The 20470-nt window shown below is 37.6% G+C and overlaps 1 protein-coding gene across 1 annotated transcript; it reads right to left on the bottom strand.

The window, feature by feature from the left end:
* Nucleotides 1-18227: 18227 nt before the first annotated feature.
* LOC149208975 (acetyl transferase 1-like) lies at nucleotides 18228-20264 on the bottom strand. The gene is made up of 2 exons (XM_089398478.1): nucleotides 19824-20264; nucleotides 18228-19241 (listed from the first exon to the last, which is right to left on the bottom strand). The coding sequence occupies exons 1-2, from the start codon at nucleotides 20262-20264 to the stop codon at nucleotides 18228-18230; spliced, it is 1455 nt and encodes a 484-aa protein (XP_089254604.1).
* Nucleotides 20265-20470: the final 206 nt, after the last annotated feature.

Genomic DNA, 20470 nt, shown 5'->3' with positions numbered 1-20470 from the left:
TTCATATTATGCAATTAATTAAACATTCAACCAACTTGCAACATACCATGTTAAACAAATAAACAAAACGAGATAATAGACACCAAACACTCAAACACCAAATAGACATCATACTCAAAGAGTTAAGCATAAGGTACATGACATAAGAAAGTTCATACCTTAATGTATCTCAAGGGGGGCTATCTTGTGTGCACAATCATTCTAGTTAGCACAATATAACTTCTCAACACATCAGCTTAAACATAAATAAGATATTGTTATCCATAGCAATCAATAACTAACATGTTCACATCCTAACTCATAAACAATTATCATTTATTCATAGCAATCACATATGTGTGATTGGTCTAGATTAGTACCACACAATGCAACACAATAATTCGACTCACACCTAAATGTCGTAACCCTAACCATCTGCATAGGCCAATCCAATTGAGCATGGTACATATAACATCAACATCTTCAGTGCAATGAACATAACCATCATGCATATTACCAATCCAAATTACAACATCAAGATGTCAATGAAATAACCCTAATCATCAAGTTAATAGCATATAATAACAATAAGCTATATATCATGCTCATCAACAACATATAACCTAATCATCAAGTTATTTAACATAAAACAACAATATCAATGGACACAACCACCGGTTACCATCATTCTTGACTATCTGACACATGTGCATATGACTACACTAATCAACTATCATCTGTCATGTACGTAACTATAACATCAAAAGACATGTACATAAACCTAATGCATATAACAATCCTTAACTTACTTACCTACATGCCCTACATACAACCTGTATGACGATCTTCTCTTATCCCAAATTCTAATGCTACAACATCATTATGATGATCTGCATCTCCTTGTATATCTCAGCCAACATATTAGCATCATAACAACCAATAGCATCATGATAACCTAAATTGTATACCATGACTTCACAAGGCATGTTTGACCTATATTTCATGCATAACTATAACCAAGACCATGCATGCATAACAACTACATATAGACATATAACACAAGTACAAAACCATATACACATCCTTCTAGCTAGTTTTCAGTCATCAATGCATGACCATATCAACTTCACAAACCATGACCTCATGCATGACAACAAAAATTACTCCATTGTACGTATTGCCACATGCAACCATCAACATTCATAAGAAATGCATAATCAACTACACATATGCATGAATGCATGTAGTTGAGCATAAGAAATCATTACTTGTAACCAACCTACAAGACTGATACATGTAATCAAACCTACAATAATGTAGCCTAACATACAATGATGTAAGTAGGTGACATAAAATCAACATGTAAGGGACATATAACAATATGTAACCAGTCATATACTCATGAGAAATGCATTTTACAAAATCAATATCAAATTCTCCATTAACCATACTACAACCATAATCAATCATCAAGAAAATGCAACAAGAACATGGAATGCAAGTGTAAAAGACACACATGAAACTGACATGCATGCATAACCATCACACACCGCCCATCCAGTCTGAGAGTTGAACCATGCTCTAATACCATTCTATAACACCCTCCTCCCACATCTACCCAATTAACCATGCCAACCGAGGTAAACATGAGATGAGAGGCTACTATGATCAGATTTGACCTCCTATGTAACCTTAAGAAAGTGGAATCGATCGAAACGTCACACACATTCATCCAACATTAGCTTCAAAATCCTCAGAAGACATGTTAGCCACTCAGACAGTGTGTCCCTGGGTCCCACCATTATTCTAGATCTCTTAGGCCACAGTTTCCTTATGATATGGGAAAGGGAGTGACCAGAAACCTAAAGTCGCTCTCACGAGCTTGCCTACCAATGACCATAGACCAAAGTTTCTAGTTCTATGCCAGCAACCCTGGGATTTAAGCCACTTTTTAGGCCCAAGTCACTGCCTAGAATTGATTGATACCTTGAAATCAGTAAAAGTATAGGGAAACAATGATGTAAAAGAAATAAGTTGAACAAGACCATAACCAAACCCCTACTAGCCATGATAGGCATTTCTTCAAACATATCATCAACATGTAACCTACAGGCATAAACAATAGAATTAAGTGTAGGGATCTCATACTTATCTGAGAACCGCTATGAACCATTTTTCCCTGATGTCATTTGTTGCACTATCATCTATTAGTTCATAGACACATTATCCATTCATGTACAAGTAAAAACATGTTGAGAGCCATACATAGTCGTTGTCATAAATGTACAAATAACCAACATAATAGGAATAAAAATACCATAAACATATCAACCATCAAAACCCACATATACATCAATACATTTACACATGAAAATCAAGGGAATGAATTTCTCATTAGTGAATGCAATGAACCAACCGGAGATGGGACTACCACATTCCAGCCAACCATAGATTGGTTGAGCCAAGTCTCTCTTCAATCAATCACCCTTGTGCCATATTTCAAGAATGAATGTGGGACTCATAGAACATACCAAAAGCCCCAATCAACATGGATGCTTCTAGATTTATCCACCTACACCATGAGGAATTTGAGTGCCTGCTAGTCTCTCAAGATTTATTGTTCATCCACAGTCTGATCCAGGGATCACTAGGTCGTACACCGAGACATACTCTCCAGGATTTACTTTTCATCCCATCCTTGGATCACTAGGCCCAATGGAGAGAAAACCCACCTCTTGGCTTTATTTTATATCCCGCCATTCACCAGCAAGGACTCCTAGGCCCACTGATGCACATAATCTAGTTTTACCGCAACCCACAGTCTCATTCAAGGGTTACTAGGTTAGTGGCTTCATGATACACATTTCAGTTCAGGGACCAATCAGACCATGTGTTTGTCAATTCGTAGATCCTCCCCACTTAGCTTCGAATCCATTCCGGTCATCCCACATAAACCGTATGAGAGAACCCATCTCATCAAATCTATCAAGAAATGGATAGGTTAGGCTGAAGAACATTGTCACACTTGGAAAAACCCATGCCATGATAGAGAAGAACCACATGCAATCCCATGCATGCTAAATATAGCAAGGAAAATACACATGCAAGTTGATACCTCAAATGAAGCCGGTTGTAGCTGCTTGATCTTACCTTTCCCTGCTTGATCTTTGCTTCCTCTTGCCTTATTTTCCTTTCTTGATGCAATGCCAAAATTGCTCCAAGAAACCCTAAGTGTCCAAGAGTATGAGAGAGAAAGAATAATGAAAGAATTCCAAAACTCAACTAACAAAATGTTATACTGACCAGGCTTGCCCATTGATCCTCATAAACATTTTTATTAATGAGGCCTCTAATTTCTTCATTTTTCATTATTTTCCTTCATTTTCCTTCATTTTCCTCCTCAAATGCAACCTATGACCATTCACCTCCCTTTTCTCCTAATTTCCATTATTTTCATAAATAAATGTGCCAAAAAATCTATTTTTCCTTTTTAGATCCTTAGCCATTACCTTTGCCAATTTCCTTATCCATAACCAACCAAATGAACCCTCCCCTAGGATGTCTTGCCCAACATTCAGCGTTGAATACTTGTCCCATTGACCACGGTCTTATATATATATATATATATGGAATTTTCACCAAGGTTGTTACACCATATGATGATGACATGACCGGGAGTGTGGCCAAGGAGGTCATATGGCATATGGCCCACGCACCTCAGTCCTATGTGGTCCCATATGGACATTGGTGTGGGGTTAGGAGGGGGCTTTGGCCCAACTATTCAAAAAAAAAAAAAATTTATATTAAAAACAACGTAACCTCCACCCTAAATTGCAGATCAAACCCGAGATTGGCGGTTTGATATTACAATAACCCAATCAATTGAACCATGCCAGTTTTGTTGCCAAATTTGCAAAATGAGACGAGTTTGTAGAGCAATTTTGTAGTAAAACTTCAAGGAACCCTATCTTGCTCAATTTTTAACCCTTTTGAGCTCAAAAAGAGCTTAGACAAGGATTTTGGGGAATTTTGGACACGATGAAAGTGTTATTTTTGTAATTTGAAGATGATTTATTAAGCATTTGAGCATATAATAAATAAGCCCACCATTGGAAGATAGACCCAAAGATGTAGCCCAGGAGGGATGAGATTCGTTATCAATTTGTTGTGTTTTATGTTGCATGTTTGTCCATTTTAACTGTTAAAATTCTACAAAATTACCCAAGTTTGTATGCTTTTTCAATCACAATCCATTGCCTAAAATACATAAACTAGCTTGAAATATTTTCATGAAACCTTCACTTTTTAATTATAGATCAGTTTGTTATCATAACATGGGTTTTGTGAAGTTTTGAAACAATTTTCAAGGTTTTTGAATGCTAACAAGGTATAAATTGAGAAGAGGAGAAGGATAACTTGAAGAACCTAACCCTCAAATTGGCTTAAGGAAGCCACAAACTCCAAAATTCATGGCACATGAGAAGGAAAAGGACAAGAGTTGATGTATGAGGATGAGAGACCTTTTAGAAAATATTTCTTTGATATGACTGAGATGGTAAAAGTGTTGTACAATGAGAGAACAACACGGTTTCAAGGAGAAATTTCTAACCAACCAAATGGTGATGGTGGTAATGGGAGAAAGCCTCCACCTCCTCCTCTTCCTTCACCTCCATCTTCACTTCCATCCTCACATCTTTCTTCACCTCCTTCATCACATAGACCTACTCATCCTACATCACGAAGAGGACATGCTAAGTCTCCTTTGATTAAGCTTGATGTCAAGTTTTAATTGCCAATTCACAATGGGGAAGTAAATTTTGAAAAGTTGGATAATGGGGTTCATTAAATTGAAGTCTATTGCAGGATTCAAAAGATTGATGATGATGTCACAAAGGTCCAGCTTGCTTCTCTTCACTTGGAAGGTGCAACTCTCATCTGGTGGGAGGCTAGAACTCAAGAAGATTTTAAGAAAAGAGATTAAATTATCTCTTCTTGGAATGATTTTATAGTTTCATTAAGAAGGAAATTTTATCCATAAGATTACATGCAAAAAGAAATTATGGATTGGCAAAATTTTAGACAAGCTAAAGGTCAAAGTGTGTAAAGTTACACACAAGAATTTAGAAGAAGAGCTTTATTCTTAGGTGTTGATTTTACCTCACAAGATACTCTCCTTAAGTATATAGGTGGATTACACAGTTATTTAAGACATACTATACTTATGTTTATTCCCACCAATATAGATGAAGTATGTGTTCAAGAAACTCATTTAGAATCAAGAGGCAAGAATGTTCCTCAAGATTCCAGCAAGAAACATTTTAATTCTAGAGATAAAGGAAAGAGGGAATTTAAGGTCAAATTTAAGAAGAATGCTACCATAAAGAGGGAGAGAAACTTACCTATAAACATTGTTTCAAATATGGCCATGATGAAGACCACTGTTCAAAATTACATCCAGAATTGAGACCAAAGAAGTTCAATAACAAAGGGAAACAAAATATTGTTGCTACAACTCAACAAGATATAAGATCTTATTTAGGTGATGAATCCAAAATCACAGCCATGGGGATGAAAGGTATAGCTTCAAATGCAAGTACTAGTTCTTATAGCAAGCCTATTGAATCTCAAATTGATAAATAAAGAAGTGAGCTTTTCCATATCAGGGTCATTACAAAACATGCAACTGTTGATACATTATTTGATAATGGATCTCAAGTCAGTCTTATCTTTGAAGAAATTGTCAAGAAAATTAATTTAGAGACTCCACCTCGTGCAAAATGTTACCCCTTTGGTTGGGTCTGTGATGATGCCAAATTGCAAGTGACAAGAAAATGTAAACTCAAATTTGTCATCGCTACTAGTTTTATGGATGACGTAGGGATTCATGTTGTACCACTTGATATTTATGGGATTTTCTTAGTGAGTCCATATTTATATGACTGAAAATCCATTTTCTATCATCATGAGAAAAAATATCATCTTTTCAAAGATGGAGTTGAGTATATTGTTAGAGCACATCGCAAGAAGATGAACTTATCTCTTGTTAGTGTTAGTCAAATGAAAAGGCTTGTGAATGCTAGTAAGATTTCTGTGTTGTTGGTGATTAAAGCTAAAGATATTATTGAATCTGAATATTTTTCAAGATGTGATTCTAAACTCAAGCATGAATTGGTTGGTGTTGTTAACACTTATGACAAGATGTTCCAGGAACCTGAAGGGTTACCTCCAAAAAGAGGAATCCAACATGAGATGCAATTGCAGTAGGATGCACCACTTCCAAATATTGGAATGTATAGAATTTCAATTTTGCAGAATGTAAAAAGTAAGAATAAAATTCAAGAACTTCTTGACAAAGGTGTCATCATACCTAGTACATTTCCTTGTGGGTCTCCTATTGTTTTGGTTCTGACAAAAAATGGTACATGACGCATGTGTGTGGATTTTCGAGCTTTGAACAAGATCACGGTAAATAATTTCTATCCTCTTCCTCGCATTGATGATTTTCTAGATCAGTTAAAGGATTTTTTTATTTTACTAAGTTAGACTTCAGAAGTAGTTATCATCAGATAAGGATTGTTGAAGATGATATTTTTAAAATTTCTTTCAAGACAAAATAATTTTTGTTTGAATGGTTAGTTATGTCATTTGGGCTTTGCAATGGACATGCCACATTCATGAGAGTTACAAATGATATATTGCGACCATTCCTTGATGATTTTGTCATAGTCTACTTAGATGATATTCTAATTTTTAGTAAGACTCTTAAAGAGCATATCAAACATGTAAATCAAGTTCTAGATGTCTTGAAAAAAGAAAAGTTGTATTTGAAGATGTCTAAATGTGAATTTGGGAAAACCTTTTTGGTTAATTTGGGTCATATTATAGGAGGTGGTGAATTGAATATTGATCCCTCCAAAGTTGAGGTTATTGTAAATTGGCATAAACCCAACAACGTAACAAAAGTTAGGATATTTTTGGGAGCATCCCAACACTAGAGAAAATTTATCGCTAACTTCTCATTCATAGAAACACCATTACATGCTTTGAAAAGTGTGAAGTAGGTCTTTCAGTGGGGAGGAAAGAAACATAAACCATTTGACACTTTTAAAGAGAAACTAAGTATAGCACCAATTCTAACACTTCCAAATGTTAAGTAGCCATTTGAAATTCAAACCAATTCAAGTTAATATGTTATGGGAGCAATTCTGATGCAACATGGTAAGATAATATGTTATAATTCTTAAACCTTCTCCAATGCAGTGATTAACTATCCAACTTATGATAAAGAGTTGTATGATTTGGTACAAAGCATGAAGAAATAGAAGCACTATTTGATGGTTAATGAAACTATTATTCATATTGAACATCAACCTTTGCAATATTTATAATCGCAAACCAAGCTACAACAAGCTATACATTTCAGATGGATTGGATTCCTACAACAATTTCATTTGGTAATCAGGTATAAGAAATGTATATAAAACAAAGTTGCAGATATGTTATCAAGGCTTATTGTTAATGCATTTGTCATTCTTAAGGATAAACCAATCATGCTCAAAATTTATATTCAACAATATGCTCAAGATGAATATTTTAAAGATGTTTATGCAACTTTGTGTTAAGGAAATCATGTTGAAGAATTGGATTATCATGTTCATAACAAGTCGTTGTATCATATTGGCAAGTTATGCATTCCACAGGGAGAAAGAGTCAATGTCATAAGGTAATCCCATACTTCTCTTATTGTTGGACACTTTTGGGTAGGAAAAATAGTTGCTCAGTTATAGAGTTATTGTTATTGGCGTCACATGAAAAAAACTATATCAAAATATGTGAAAGGATGTTCTATGTGCACTACTAGAAATCCAAGTAATAGGAAATGGGGTTTGTATACTCCACTTCCTATCCCTTCTCGTCCTTGGGAAAGTATTTATATGGATTTTGTTGGGGGACTACCAATTTCTAGGAAAGGTTGTGATTATTTATATGTTGTAGTGGATCATTTCATAAAAATGTGTGTGTTGATGCCTTGTAAGAAATATATTACAGTTGAAAAAATGCAAAGATGTTCCTCCAATATCTATGGTTTCATTTTGGGTTACCTACTTCTATTATTTGTTATCAAGATTCTCGATTTATCGGAAATTTTTGGTTAAGTTTGTGGGAACTCATGGACACAAAGTTGAAGAAAAGCACATCATTTCATCCACAAACTAATGGACAGACAAAAATATTGAACAAAATAGTAGTGCATTTCCTTCGAGGATACTGTGGTAATCATCCTAAACTTTGGGATGAGCATTTACATTACATCCAGCATGCCTACAATCGTGCTAAACATTCATCTACACAAGTATCTCCATTTGAAGCTTGTTTGGGTTATTTGCAAAGTATCCTTCGGATTTCATCTTTGGTAAAGGTATTGCAAGTAAATGAACATAGTGATGCAGACAAAGCGAAGCATTTTATTGAATAAATCAAATTAGTGCATCAAAGGGTATAAGAAAAAATGGAGAAAATCTATGCCAAGTACAAACCAAGACATGATAAGCATTGGGTTGATCATGATTTATAAGTGGGAGATCAAGTTTGGTTGTACATTAAAAAGGAAAGATTACAAGGCGAAGGTCAAAATCTCCATCCAAACAAATATGGTCCTTTCAAATTTTTGGAGAAGATTGGTAACAACGATTTCCAATTAGATTTGCCACTTTATATGAAAATGTATTATGTTGTGGATGTGGAAAACTTGAGATTGTATGAGCCTCCTATGATCATTGATCAAGAAGAGAATATTCAAATTCCATCTATAAAATATTTTTCTCCTAAAAATTTAAATGAGTTGCATGAAGACTCTATTCTTAACAAGAGGATAAGAACTTCACGCAGAGGAAATGTGGAGTATCTTCGTGTGGGCCTCAAAGGTATCAATACAATAAAATCAAGGTAGATAGAGATCGAGAAAGTGAGGAAGTTGTACCCTCACTTAATTGATTCTCATAAAAACAGACTTTTGGTGGTCCAAAAGCTTCCAGTGGGTAGGAGTGATCTAGGGGACCGAAAATATTCTCAGAAATTAAATTGCTCAAAATATCTCAAAACCAAAACAAAATTGTAGATCTCATCGTTATTATTCCAATGATGCTTGAATCACCTCAATCTGACATTGTATGAGGAAGTTATCGTGTTATGAAGCTTTGGGAAAATAGTAAAAAAGTCAACTTGCAGAGTTGACTATGAAAATCGTATGATGACATGGTGATGACATCAGTAGACTTACTAGACTGTATGGCTAGTAGACTGACCAATCCCATGAGGACATGTGGTACACTAGTATTGGTTTGAAGGTATGTGACATGGGCCAATAAGAGGGCACCACTTGGCCCAATGAGAGGTCACCACATGGCCAATTGAGTGGCTATCATGTGGCCTTAGGAAAGGCACCAAAAGTTTGTTTGGTAGACCAACCTGCTCTGTGAGGTTTAACCCCATGACCTCTCGTCCATGCAACCAACGTCTGACCAACTGAGCTACAAGTGTTTCTTATTATATAATGGGCACAAAATTTTATTTAATTACAAGTAGTTGGATGGTTCGAGGCCCGACAACCTGACCCTTGGTTTCTGGTAATACACACGACCGACAGTGGACGAGAAGGGGGCAAGGAACGTGGCACCCTAATGTTAGTTTTTGTAGCATTGGATGTGTTCTAGCGACAAAATTTTGTGGAGAGGCTAGAATACATGAGATCTAAAAAACCCATAAATTGTTTCTGAAAATTCTGCTTAGAAGTATCTCAATTAGATTGTTAACTATTTTTAAAAATATTTCCTATGTCTAAACTTAAGGAATATGGTTAATTAATCAGTATTAATTGAGATAAGGTGATAATCATCTAGAAACTCACACAGATTGATCGAGAGATGACCCTATCCATTGATTAATTTTTAATCTTGGTCGTTGGTGATCCAACAGTGGATTATAAGAAGATATTGATGTGGTAATGAAGAATAAACTTGAGCAATTTGATTTTCTTCGTAGATTAATTTCCTAAGTAGCAACAATCAGTTGTCAGAGTGTTAGGCCCCTATAATACTAGTGTAACCCCTTATTGTTATTAGTATAACCCACTTATTATATTGATGTACCCATGTAGTGCCCATATTGTTACTATTATGCCACATAGAAGCCCACCATTGTTACTGTTGTGCCCTACAATATTATTGTTATGTAGGCTTTGATTGTATTGGGACCACTTAGACTCCTATATATAAAAAGGAGGTATTTTCATTTGTATCATCCAAGAATTGTTCATTTATGTAATGTAAAGGAGGTTGCCCCCTCGAAGAGGCTGAATTCTAAGGCGTGGATATCTCTTTTCTATCTTTTTGTGAGCTGGTTTCATAACATTTGGTATCAGAGCTTTGGATTCCAGGGTTTCGCTGCTCCAAACAGGTCATCGTGGCATTTTCGCTATAACTTTTTTTCTGTGACGTTTCAGAAGTCACAACAAAAAACCCATTTGAGAAAAATTGGATTTGAACCTTGGGTCCGAATTTCAGATCTTTTAGTGCGATATTTTCAGATATACGATCTGCGGAAGTTGGTCTTTTTGCAGACTCCTGAATTACACTCAAAACAGGTGACCTGGGGAAAATCGTCATAACTTTCTTTCTGAGCATCGGATTGAAATTTCGTAAGAAGGTACAGAAAGAGGATGGACTGTAGTTTCTGTTTATATATTTTTTAGAGTCAAAGGTTGAAACAGTGACACGTGGCACTTCATACAAGTTCGCTCTACTGAACTAGTCTATAATCAGGTCACTGCGGGAGATTGTGCATAACGTTTTCTTGGAGAATCCAATTTGGATAAGACTTGTGGCATTGGAAAGAGGACACAAAGGGCTACTACAGGTCACAAGTTTAGAACTTAAAGATCCGAAAGTACAGAGTTACAGTCATTTCAAGGTAGAGCTCCTAAAATCAAGAAAAAGCAAGATGAGGAAGTTTGATGGCAAGAATCCGGTAAATTGGATACTTCAGATGGAGCAATATTTTGATATACATGATGTACAAATGTTACAAAAGGTATGTATTGCATCTTCATATTTAGAACCAGATCAATTTTTATGGTACAAAGGGCTTTGTTCTCGTAAAAAACTTGTTACGTGGTCAATTTTCACGGAGGAAATGATAGCACATTATGAGGATATAAAGAGCAACACCTTCTTTAGAGCAACACCACAACAATTGGAAAGAATAAAAGGGCTTTGTGACATAATGGAAAGCAAAATTATGGAAACCAGGAAGCATACCCCTCACAACTATAAAGATGGAAGTGTTGTTTCTCCCAGCCTTCCACAACCTACAAGGGTTACACCACAACAATTGGAAGAAATTAGAGAAAAAGGGCTTTGTTACAATTGTGATAGCAAATGCACTAAAGGTCATAGGTGTGCTGAGAAGAAATTATTTTACATAGAATATGAAGAGGAGGAAGAAAAGGATCAAGAAACATCAAAAGAAGAGGATATGCGTCAGGACACCACCTCAGAGAAAGAAGAAATGAATCAGACCATATCTTGTAAAGCATTAGCAAGAATTACGACTCCTCAAACTCTCGAGATAGAAGGACATATCAAGAAGAAAAAGGTGCAAGAAGTGAAAGATCACATCGAGAAAGAAGAAATGAATCCAACCATATCTTGTAATTCAATGGATGAAATTACCACTCCTCAAACTATCAAGATAGAAGGACACATCAAGAAGAAAAATGTTCAAGAAGTGAAAGATCACATCGAGCATCAAGAAATGAATCCGACCATATCTTGTAAAGGACTGGAAGAAATTACCACTCCTCAAAAGATAGAAGGACATATCAAGAAGAAAAAGGTTCAAGTAGAGAAAGATCATATCGAGCATCAACAGCAAGTTCTCCAACTTTTAAAGGATAACGCCACTTCGGTGCAAAATCAAATGAAACAACAGGTAGATCAACATCGTAGTGAAAAATGTTTTGATGTGAGTGATTGGGTATTTTTACTGCTACATCTCAAGCAAGCTATTTATGAGAAGGAAATGTTGGCAATACTACATGCACTTAAAAAATGGCGACCTTACCGAATGGGAAGACACTCAAGGATGAGGATGTGGAAGCATTGTTTTGTGCTATTTATATTATCCAACCAAATGGGATAAACGAAGCAACGGATGAATGGAAGAAGAACGAAGAAGTATGGCCACTTGTTCAAAAGTTGCAAAAGATCCCAATTCAAGCAATATTGCCAGAAATTGAAGAGGAAGGAAAACTCATATTGGAACCTGGAGCAGTCACAGAAACAAGAACCCGATAGCTACGAAATTGATCAATTTCAGAGTATCTCATCAAGTGGAAGAACTTACGCGCTGAATATTCCACATGGGAGGACAAGAATTTTATATAGAAACATCAAGAACTACTCAAGCGTTGAGGACAACGCTTTTTGAAGGAGAGGGGCATGTTAGGCCCCTATAATACTAGTGTAACCCCTTATTGTTATTAGTATAACCCACTTATTATATTGATGTACCCATGTAGTGCCCATATTGTTACTATTATGCCACATAGAAGCCCACCATTGTTACTGTTGTGCCCTACAATATTATTGTTATGTAGGCTTTGATTGTATTGGGACCACTTAGACTCCTATATATAAAAAGGAGGTATTTTCATTTGTATCATCCAAGAATTGTTCATTTATGTAATTTAAAGGAGGTTGCCCCCTCGAAGAGGCTGAATTCTAAGGCGTGGATATCTCTTTTCTATCTTTTTGTGAGCTGGTTTCATAACACAGAGAGAGAGCCAAAGATCGAAGCAGTGAGTGAGGGGCTGGGATAGTGATCCCGAGGAATTTTTTCCATATCCAAAGAGGTAGCAGCAAGAGGGCTGAGTTTTCCCAGTGAGGCAGTGCAGAGGACTGCGCAGTTGTTTCAGAGAGAAAAGTTTGATTTGCTGGGGATAAAATTTGTTCTCAGTTCTAGTGGCCGGGAAGAGGTTCCAGAGGGTCGGAGAGACGATTTCCTCATTAACAAAAGGCATAATGACTTCAATAGGGACCAGTCATAGGCTTGATGTCATAAAGACTGCGTAGTGCAGCACAGAGGCTTCAAGAGGCTAAGTTCTCTGTAGGTAGGTTGTGCCAGGATGGCTTGTGGAGGAAGGGTAATTCCCTTCAATAATTTTTCCCATATTTTCTTATTGCGGATTGTGAGTTTAAGGCGTCCAGATTGTACTAAGATTTTCACTGCTACATAATAATTAAACCCTAACTGTTGCACCAGTTTTCCTAAGTTGGGTTTTTCGAGAGACATTTGTCCAAAAATAATTGTCTCATATTTTATGTTTATGTGCTAGCATTTCTCATTTTCCAGCGCTATCTATTTTCCGCGGTTTTATTTTTGAATGTTGCAGTGTGATTTATTCATTATTTTCCATAGAAAACATCGAATAAACTGTTGAATAAAATTAACAATTAGGATAATAGTTTCCAGATGATGCAATAGCATTCGATATTGGAATTTTCACATGGTATCAGAGCGCAATTGATCAGTCGAGAGATCAGAGGTGAAAGAAGGAATTTCATTGTTCAGTAAAGAAGAGCAGGCCGAAATTCCCAGGAGTAACGCAGTCATTTTCCAGGTAGGTCAAGTTACTTGAGGAAGTTCAATTTTTGTAAGAAGAGAGGACGAAAAAATCGTTTTTCCAGGTAGAGTGGTTCCACGGGCAAACAGAGTAGCTTAGATTTTTTTGTTGCGCATATTTATGGCTGACACAAAGGGTTTTGCAAAAGTTCGCTAGAGAAGAACCAGCATCAGATGGAAAAGAGAAAATCACAAACAGAAGAGGGAAAATTTTCCTCGAGCAACTTCGAGTCTCAAAAGTTCAAATTTCCAATTGCATATTAGCAGTAGCAACTTGCAGGGTCACGCATTCCAGAAGGGAGTGTGAGTAGCATGCTAGCAACCAAGCACAAGGAAAGAGGGATTTTTTGACGTTATCATATATGGCCACTGTTGGGCTAGAGATTAGGATAGGTTGGATGGAGCTTCAAACTATGTGAACTGGAAGGTTAGGATGTCCTTCCTTCTAGATGAATATGGCCTGAAAGCCTACATTCATAATGTAGTGGCAGTTCCCTAGAATGTAGATCAACAGAAAGAATACAAGAAGGATATGGTGCAGGGGAAGTGATTGATCATGTATGGAGTCAAGGATCATATAGCCTCACATATAGCTGGCAAAGATACTGCCAAATAGATGTGGGATCCTCTCTCCACGTTATACCAGGGAACTTTTGAGTAGCAGAAGATGTTTCTTAAGGAGAAGTTGAGATGCATCTGGATGCGGAAGGGGGAAGGAATAGATACCTTCCTTACCAGGATTCAGGAGGACTGGGACCAGCTATCAGTTGTTGGGGCAGTGCCTAAACCCATGGAGCTAGTGCAATTGGAACTCAATAGTGTCTCAGAGAAGTGGCAGGTCTTTGTCCAAAGCATATTGAGCATAGATAGGCTACTTGAGTGGGACAGGATGTGGGTGATTTTCAGCAGGAGGAGTTAAGATGAGCTCTGTTAAAGAGCTCCATCAGTGGAAACACATTAGTGGATCAAAGGCGGTGAAGGAGGAGGATAATGTGGCCCTCACATCAAAGGGTCCTAATCAGGGGCAGGGGGGCATAGGAAGAAGAATAAGGACCTTTCCAAGGTCAAATTCTTCAGATGTGGTAAGCCTGTTCACTACAATACCTAGTGTCCTCTCAGGAATGAGGACAAGGAGGAGAAGCAAGATGAGAAAGAAGCTTCAACAGAAATCAACAGGTTGTCCTCCAGATTGGGGGAAGACTTCGTTGTGATTGCTCATACACCTCCAGGAGTGAGGTGGAGTGATTTGGAGTTGTAGACCCAGAGAGCTATAGATGGGCAGGGTCCATGAGGAATCCACCTCTTGGATCAATATCTGGCTATGGGGGCCCACAATATTTAGTAGCAAGATGGATCAATGGCAGTTGATACAGTTAGAGACTGAGTGATAGTTGCAGACACTAGTAGTAGTCAAATGCTGGGAGCATAGTGCAGAGTTAGAAACAATGCAGATTCTTCATTGACAGTGTAAATACTAGTAGAAATCAGAGAATCGAGAGACAGATGCACCATACTAAACACATTTGATTCAATATTGTGGATGTGTTTTAGTTCCAATAGTTGCAATTGCAGTGACAACATATAAGAGGGATTTGCAGTGTAGATGCAGAGTTGGCAGCAGTATAGAATTGTCTGCAATAGCATAGATACAACATCAGATTTGAGCAGTAGTTGGTGGGCAACAATAGCTAGACATCAGAAGCATGATAAGAGATGATACAGAGACAAAGTGTTGTGGCAGAGTGTGCAGCACTAGAACACATTCCTCACTAAGAGGGAGTGTTAATTTTTGTAGCATCGGATGTCTTCTAGCCACAAATTTGGTGGAGAGGATAGAATACACGAGATCTCCAAAACCCATAAATTGTTTATGGAAATTCCACCTAGAAGTATCTCAATTAGATTATTAACTGATTTTTTTAATATTTCCTAAGTCTAAACTTAGGGAATATGGTTAATTAATCAGTGTTAATTGAGATAAGGTGAGAATCACCTAGAAACTCACACAGATCGATCTTGAGATGATCCTAGCCATTGATTAAGTTTTAATATTGGTCGTTGTATCTCCAATAGTGGATTATAAGAAGAGATCGATGTGGTGATGGAGAAGACACTTGAGTAGTTTGATTTCCTTAGCGGATCGATTTCCTGAGTAGCAACAGTCAATTGTTGAAGAGAGAGTTAGAGATCGAAACAGTAAGTGAGGGGCATGGATAGTGATCTAGAGGAAGTTTTTCTAGATCTGGAGAGGAAGCAGCAAGAGGGTCAACTTTTCCCAGTGAGGCAGTGCAAAGGACTTTGCAGTTGCTTTAGAGAGGGCAGTTTGATTTGTTGGGGATAAAATTTGTTCTCAGTTCCAGTGGTTGGGCAGAGGTTCTAGAGGGCCAAAGAGATGATTTCCTCATCAAGAGAAGGCATAATGACTTCATCAGATACCAGTTATAGGCTTGACGTCATAGATACTACATAGTGCAGTGTAGAGGCTTCAGGAGGTCGAGTTCTTTGTAGAAAGGTTGTGTCGGGATTGCTTGTGGAGGAAGGGTAATACCCTTCAATAAATTTGCCCAGATTTTCTTGCTACGGATTTCCAGTTTCAAGCATCCAAATTATACTCAAATTTTCACTGCTGCATAATAATAAAAACCCTCATTGCTGCACCGGTTTTCCCAAGTTGAATTTTTTTTTTGGCACATTTGTCCAAAAATAATTATCTCATATTTGATGTGCGTGTGCCAACATTTCTCAGTTTTCAACACTATTTATTTTCTGCAATTTTATTTTTGAAGGTTGCAGTGTGATTTGTTTAGTATTTGTCATAGCAAACATTGAATAAATTGTTAAATAAAATTAACAATTAGGAGAATAATTTCGAGTTTTGCAATAGGATTCCATATTGGAATTTTCACACCTACCTGTGTCCAAGCCCAAGCCATATGATGACCACACGACCAAGAGTGGGGCCAGGGAGAGTGTGTGGCCTATGGCCTGCACCCCTCAGTCCTATGTGACCCCATATGACCATCAGTGGGGGGTTAGGAGTTGCTTCGGCCCAACAGTTTAAAATTTTTAACTTATTTATATTAAAAGCAATGTAACCTCCACCCCAAATTGCAGATCGAATTCAAGACTAGTGGCATGACATTACAGTGGCCCAACGAATTGAGCCATGTCAGTTTTGTTGCCAAATTTGTAGAACGAGGCCAGTTTGTCGAGTAATTTTGCAGTGAAACTTGAAGGAGGCTTATCTTGCTCAATTTTTAACCTTTTTGAGCTAAAGAATGGCCTAGACAGGGATTTTTGGGCATTCTTCACATGATAGCAGTGTTATCTTTGCATGTTGAAGCTTGCAAGATGATGTATTGAGCATTTGAGGATATAATAAATAAGGCCATAATTGGAAGCTAGACCCGGAGACATAGCATATGAGGGGTGAACTCTATTATAAATTTGTTGTGTTTGATGTTGCATGTTTGTCCATTTTAATTGTTAAGATTCTTCAAAATTACTTAAGTTTTTGTGCTTTTGTAATCACGATCCATTGTCAGGCATAAATTAGCTTGCAAATATTTTCACGAAACCTTCACTTTTAATTATAGATCACCGCTCCCCTCTCTCCCTCTCCCTACCTCCACTCCCCTTTCCCCCTCACTCTCCCCACACCCTTGCATGCTCACTCACTCTCTCCCCCACACTCCCTCTCTTTCTTGCTTCCCAATTACCCCTATCTTTCCCTCTCTTTGTACCCCCTCACTCTCTCTCCCTTTCATTCTCTCACTCACTCACTCTTTATTTCCGTCTGCCGCTCTCTCCTTCAATCACTCTCTTTCTCCACCTTTGTTCCTCTTCTTTCATATGTGTCTCTATCCCTCATTCCCTCCCTCTTTCACAACAGCCTTCTTTTGAGTTTTTTCTCTCTCCCTCGCTCTCAAACACTATAGTCATTAAAGTGTGCATGAACTCTTCAAAGCATGCTTGCTTTCTAAAGTGTGCCCCACTTTTGAAAATGTATATGTGTTCTTGAAAAATAGAAGTTGGGAAGCATGAGTGGTTGTCATAAAATAAAGTTAAAATGAAATTTCGAATTTGATGCGCATTCTACTCTTCAAATTGTCATAATCTGATTATTTTATGTTTTGGAGTAGTTTTAATAAAATTACAAGTTTTAGTGGTGTAATTTGCATAATCTATGTATACCATAAGTTATTCAAAATATAAAATCTGTTTATATAATTAAAATATATTTATGTATTAGATAGAGAATAATTGGATGGTTTATTAATATATTCGACATAATGAAAATATAATCTTTCCAAACTTAAAAACACTACATTTTAAACCATCAAAAAATTACAGACTCACGATCATACAAAAATTAAGTTAAAAAACCAAAACGCAACGTCCCTTCAAACTATTGTTGGAGACACTAACTGAATAAAGGAAGCAATATCCAATCGCGAATGATCCACCGCGAGTATTTGGGAAAACAGTCGGAACAACATAGAAGAGGCTCCCAAACAAGGGAATATTCAACCGGCGATGATTATGGTGATCGAGAGAAACGAAGTTACCTAGAGAAGCGACCGATTATTCGTTGGTGGATAATCGGGGATGATCATGAGGATCTGTTTTAGAGTTTCCATCTGATGGCGAGGGAGCTGAGTTGACAAAGTAATTCCTCCTCCTCTACCGGCGAACAAAAACAATCCCCCTATCAATTTTGATGTATCCATGAATGCATCCTGCACACTCAACGGACTTCCCCATCCATGGTCTATCTCATAAACAGGACATTTCGGTGTCATCACTGGGTGAACAATGTAGCGCACACCTGACAATTTTTCAGAAGTAGCGTGCCTACCGTTGCTTAGCTGACATTCATACCACTCTAACTGATTATTGACGTACTCCTCTGTGGTGCAGGAGTTGATGATTTCTTGGATGAGACGGGCAGCAAACCGGATATCTTGCTCCAATAGCTCCTTCGCACTAGTCTGCGCATAACCGAAGCTTAGGCAATTCCCGAAATACGTTGGAGGTAAATGTGGCTTTACGCGCCCTCTACACTCAGCTACAACTTTAATAGCCACGAGTTCTTCCTCTGGGACTTCTCGTGCTTTCATTATGCATCTCCAAAACTGCGCGGCAACTGCTATAAACGAAGACAAAGTTCCGGATCGTTCCTTCAATTTTTTAATCAAATTTTCACTGAAATGAAAAGCTGATACTTCCAGTTGTATTTTTTCTTTCAGTGACTTGTGGATTGTACTAATGTTCCCGGTGTTCTCTTTTGAGTGGCTACCGGTGCTTCCTGCAGATTTCATATCTCTTGTAAAACTAGAAACACGGGCTTCCTTACTCAAATGGGTGAGTACTTGTTTAGTGGTGAATGAAACATTGGGTAATGTGTAATTCTCCTTGTCCCGCTTAAAGACTGTTCTCATGTGGTGAGGTTTTTTGGAAATAGGAATCCCTCTGCATCGTTCCGCCCAACATTCCATAAAATGCCAGAATGACATTGCGTCTGCAATAACGTGATGAAAACGGACTCCTATGCACATTCCACCTCCAAGAAAAGCAGTGACCTGCACTAGCCGAGCTATGTACGTATTACACTATGAAGCTTTCAGATGAATCAACAAATTTTTCTCCTACTTTTAATCTAAGAAACAACTTTTATAGATTTAGTTATCTTTTTAATTGCGTGATCATTTTCTAAAACCACTGTGAAATAGGCTTGGTTCACTGTTATTAAATTTTGTTTGCCCATTTTAAATCTATGACGAACTGAAGAACTGTCATTCTCAAGAAGATTATGTAGAATATCAAGTTATTTTTATGAAAATTAAGTAGAACTTCCGGTCATTTACACTGTTTACCAAGAAATTAAACAAGCCAAGGGAAATTCGTCTCTTATAATTAAAAAATCTCCCCTCTAATTCGCTTCTAACACATGAAAGACTCAATCCATCTTAAAATAAATGCTCTTTCCTGTGCTTGGCCAAAACAATAAAAAGCTATCTCTCTAGCAAACCAAGCAATATACCATCCAATTAGGACTTTGTTTCTCGACAATCAAGGTTCCCACCTCCCTATTCCATGAGCCCGACAAATTTGATGAGCAATAAACGCCCTGCTCAAACAAAAACCAAGCGGCTAGGTCATACCTGTACTGAAAGAAGGGGAGCTTCATAGTTTTGATTCCGGGTAGGGACAAGTTGTTGGAAGAAATTCTTGTGCTGAAATTCATTGCTTTCCGCCTCCTGGAAGGTCTTACAAATCGATGCTTCCACGAAATCCACTCCCCCATCGTTGCAGTCGACCTCCGGCCCACCGGATTCTCGTCCCTTCAAGTCTAACCGGCCTGCGAATGGATAGAAGTCCACCAGAACTAACGACAAGCTCCTCTTCAGATTCTCCACTATCACACAGAATTCCTTTTCACTAGTCGATGCGGTCGGTTTGTAGAAAAGAAGAAAGCGCATGTTATTGAAGGGTAACAAATAAAGATCAAAGATGGAGAGGAACATGCGATGCTTCACTGTGGGGATGGCCGGTACAACAGTTGAAACCCTACATACTTTTAATGGTGCCTCCACTCCGGCCATGATCGTAAATACTGAGAGAGCCGATGCTATTCTCTGGTAACTGAGTAACAAACAAAGCAACTGTTGCAATCTCCTGTGTTTGCGTGGGAGATGGAGTGGCTAATGGTTATGGATAGAGGCTTCGTATTTACTATTTATTATCATGAAACATTCGTCATCGCTTACCTCCGATGGATCTGTCCCCTCAACCTCGTGGTAGACTTGGG

The sequence above is a fragment of the Pinus tabuliformis genome, chromosome 1_2 (genome assembly GCF_031772625.1).
Source record: "Pinus tabuliformis cultivar Carrire ecotype Pingquan chromosome 1_2, CPIR1, whole genome shotgun sequence".
Taxonomy (NCBI): domain Eukaryota; kingdom Viridiplantae; phylum Streptophyta; class Pinopsida; order Pinales; family Pinaceae; genus Pinus; species Pinus tabuliformis.
This window is presented reverse-complemented; position numbering and strand designations above follow the sequence as displayed.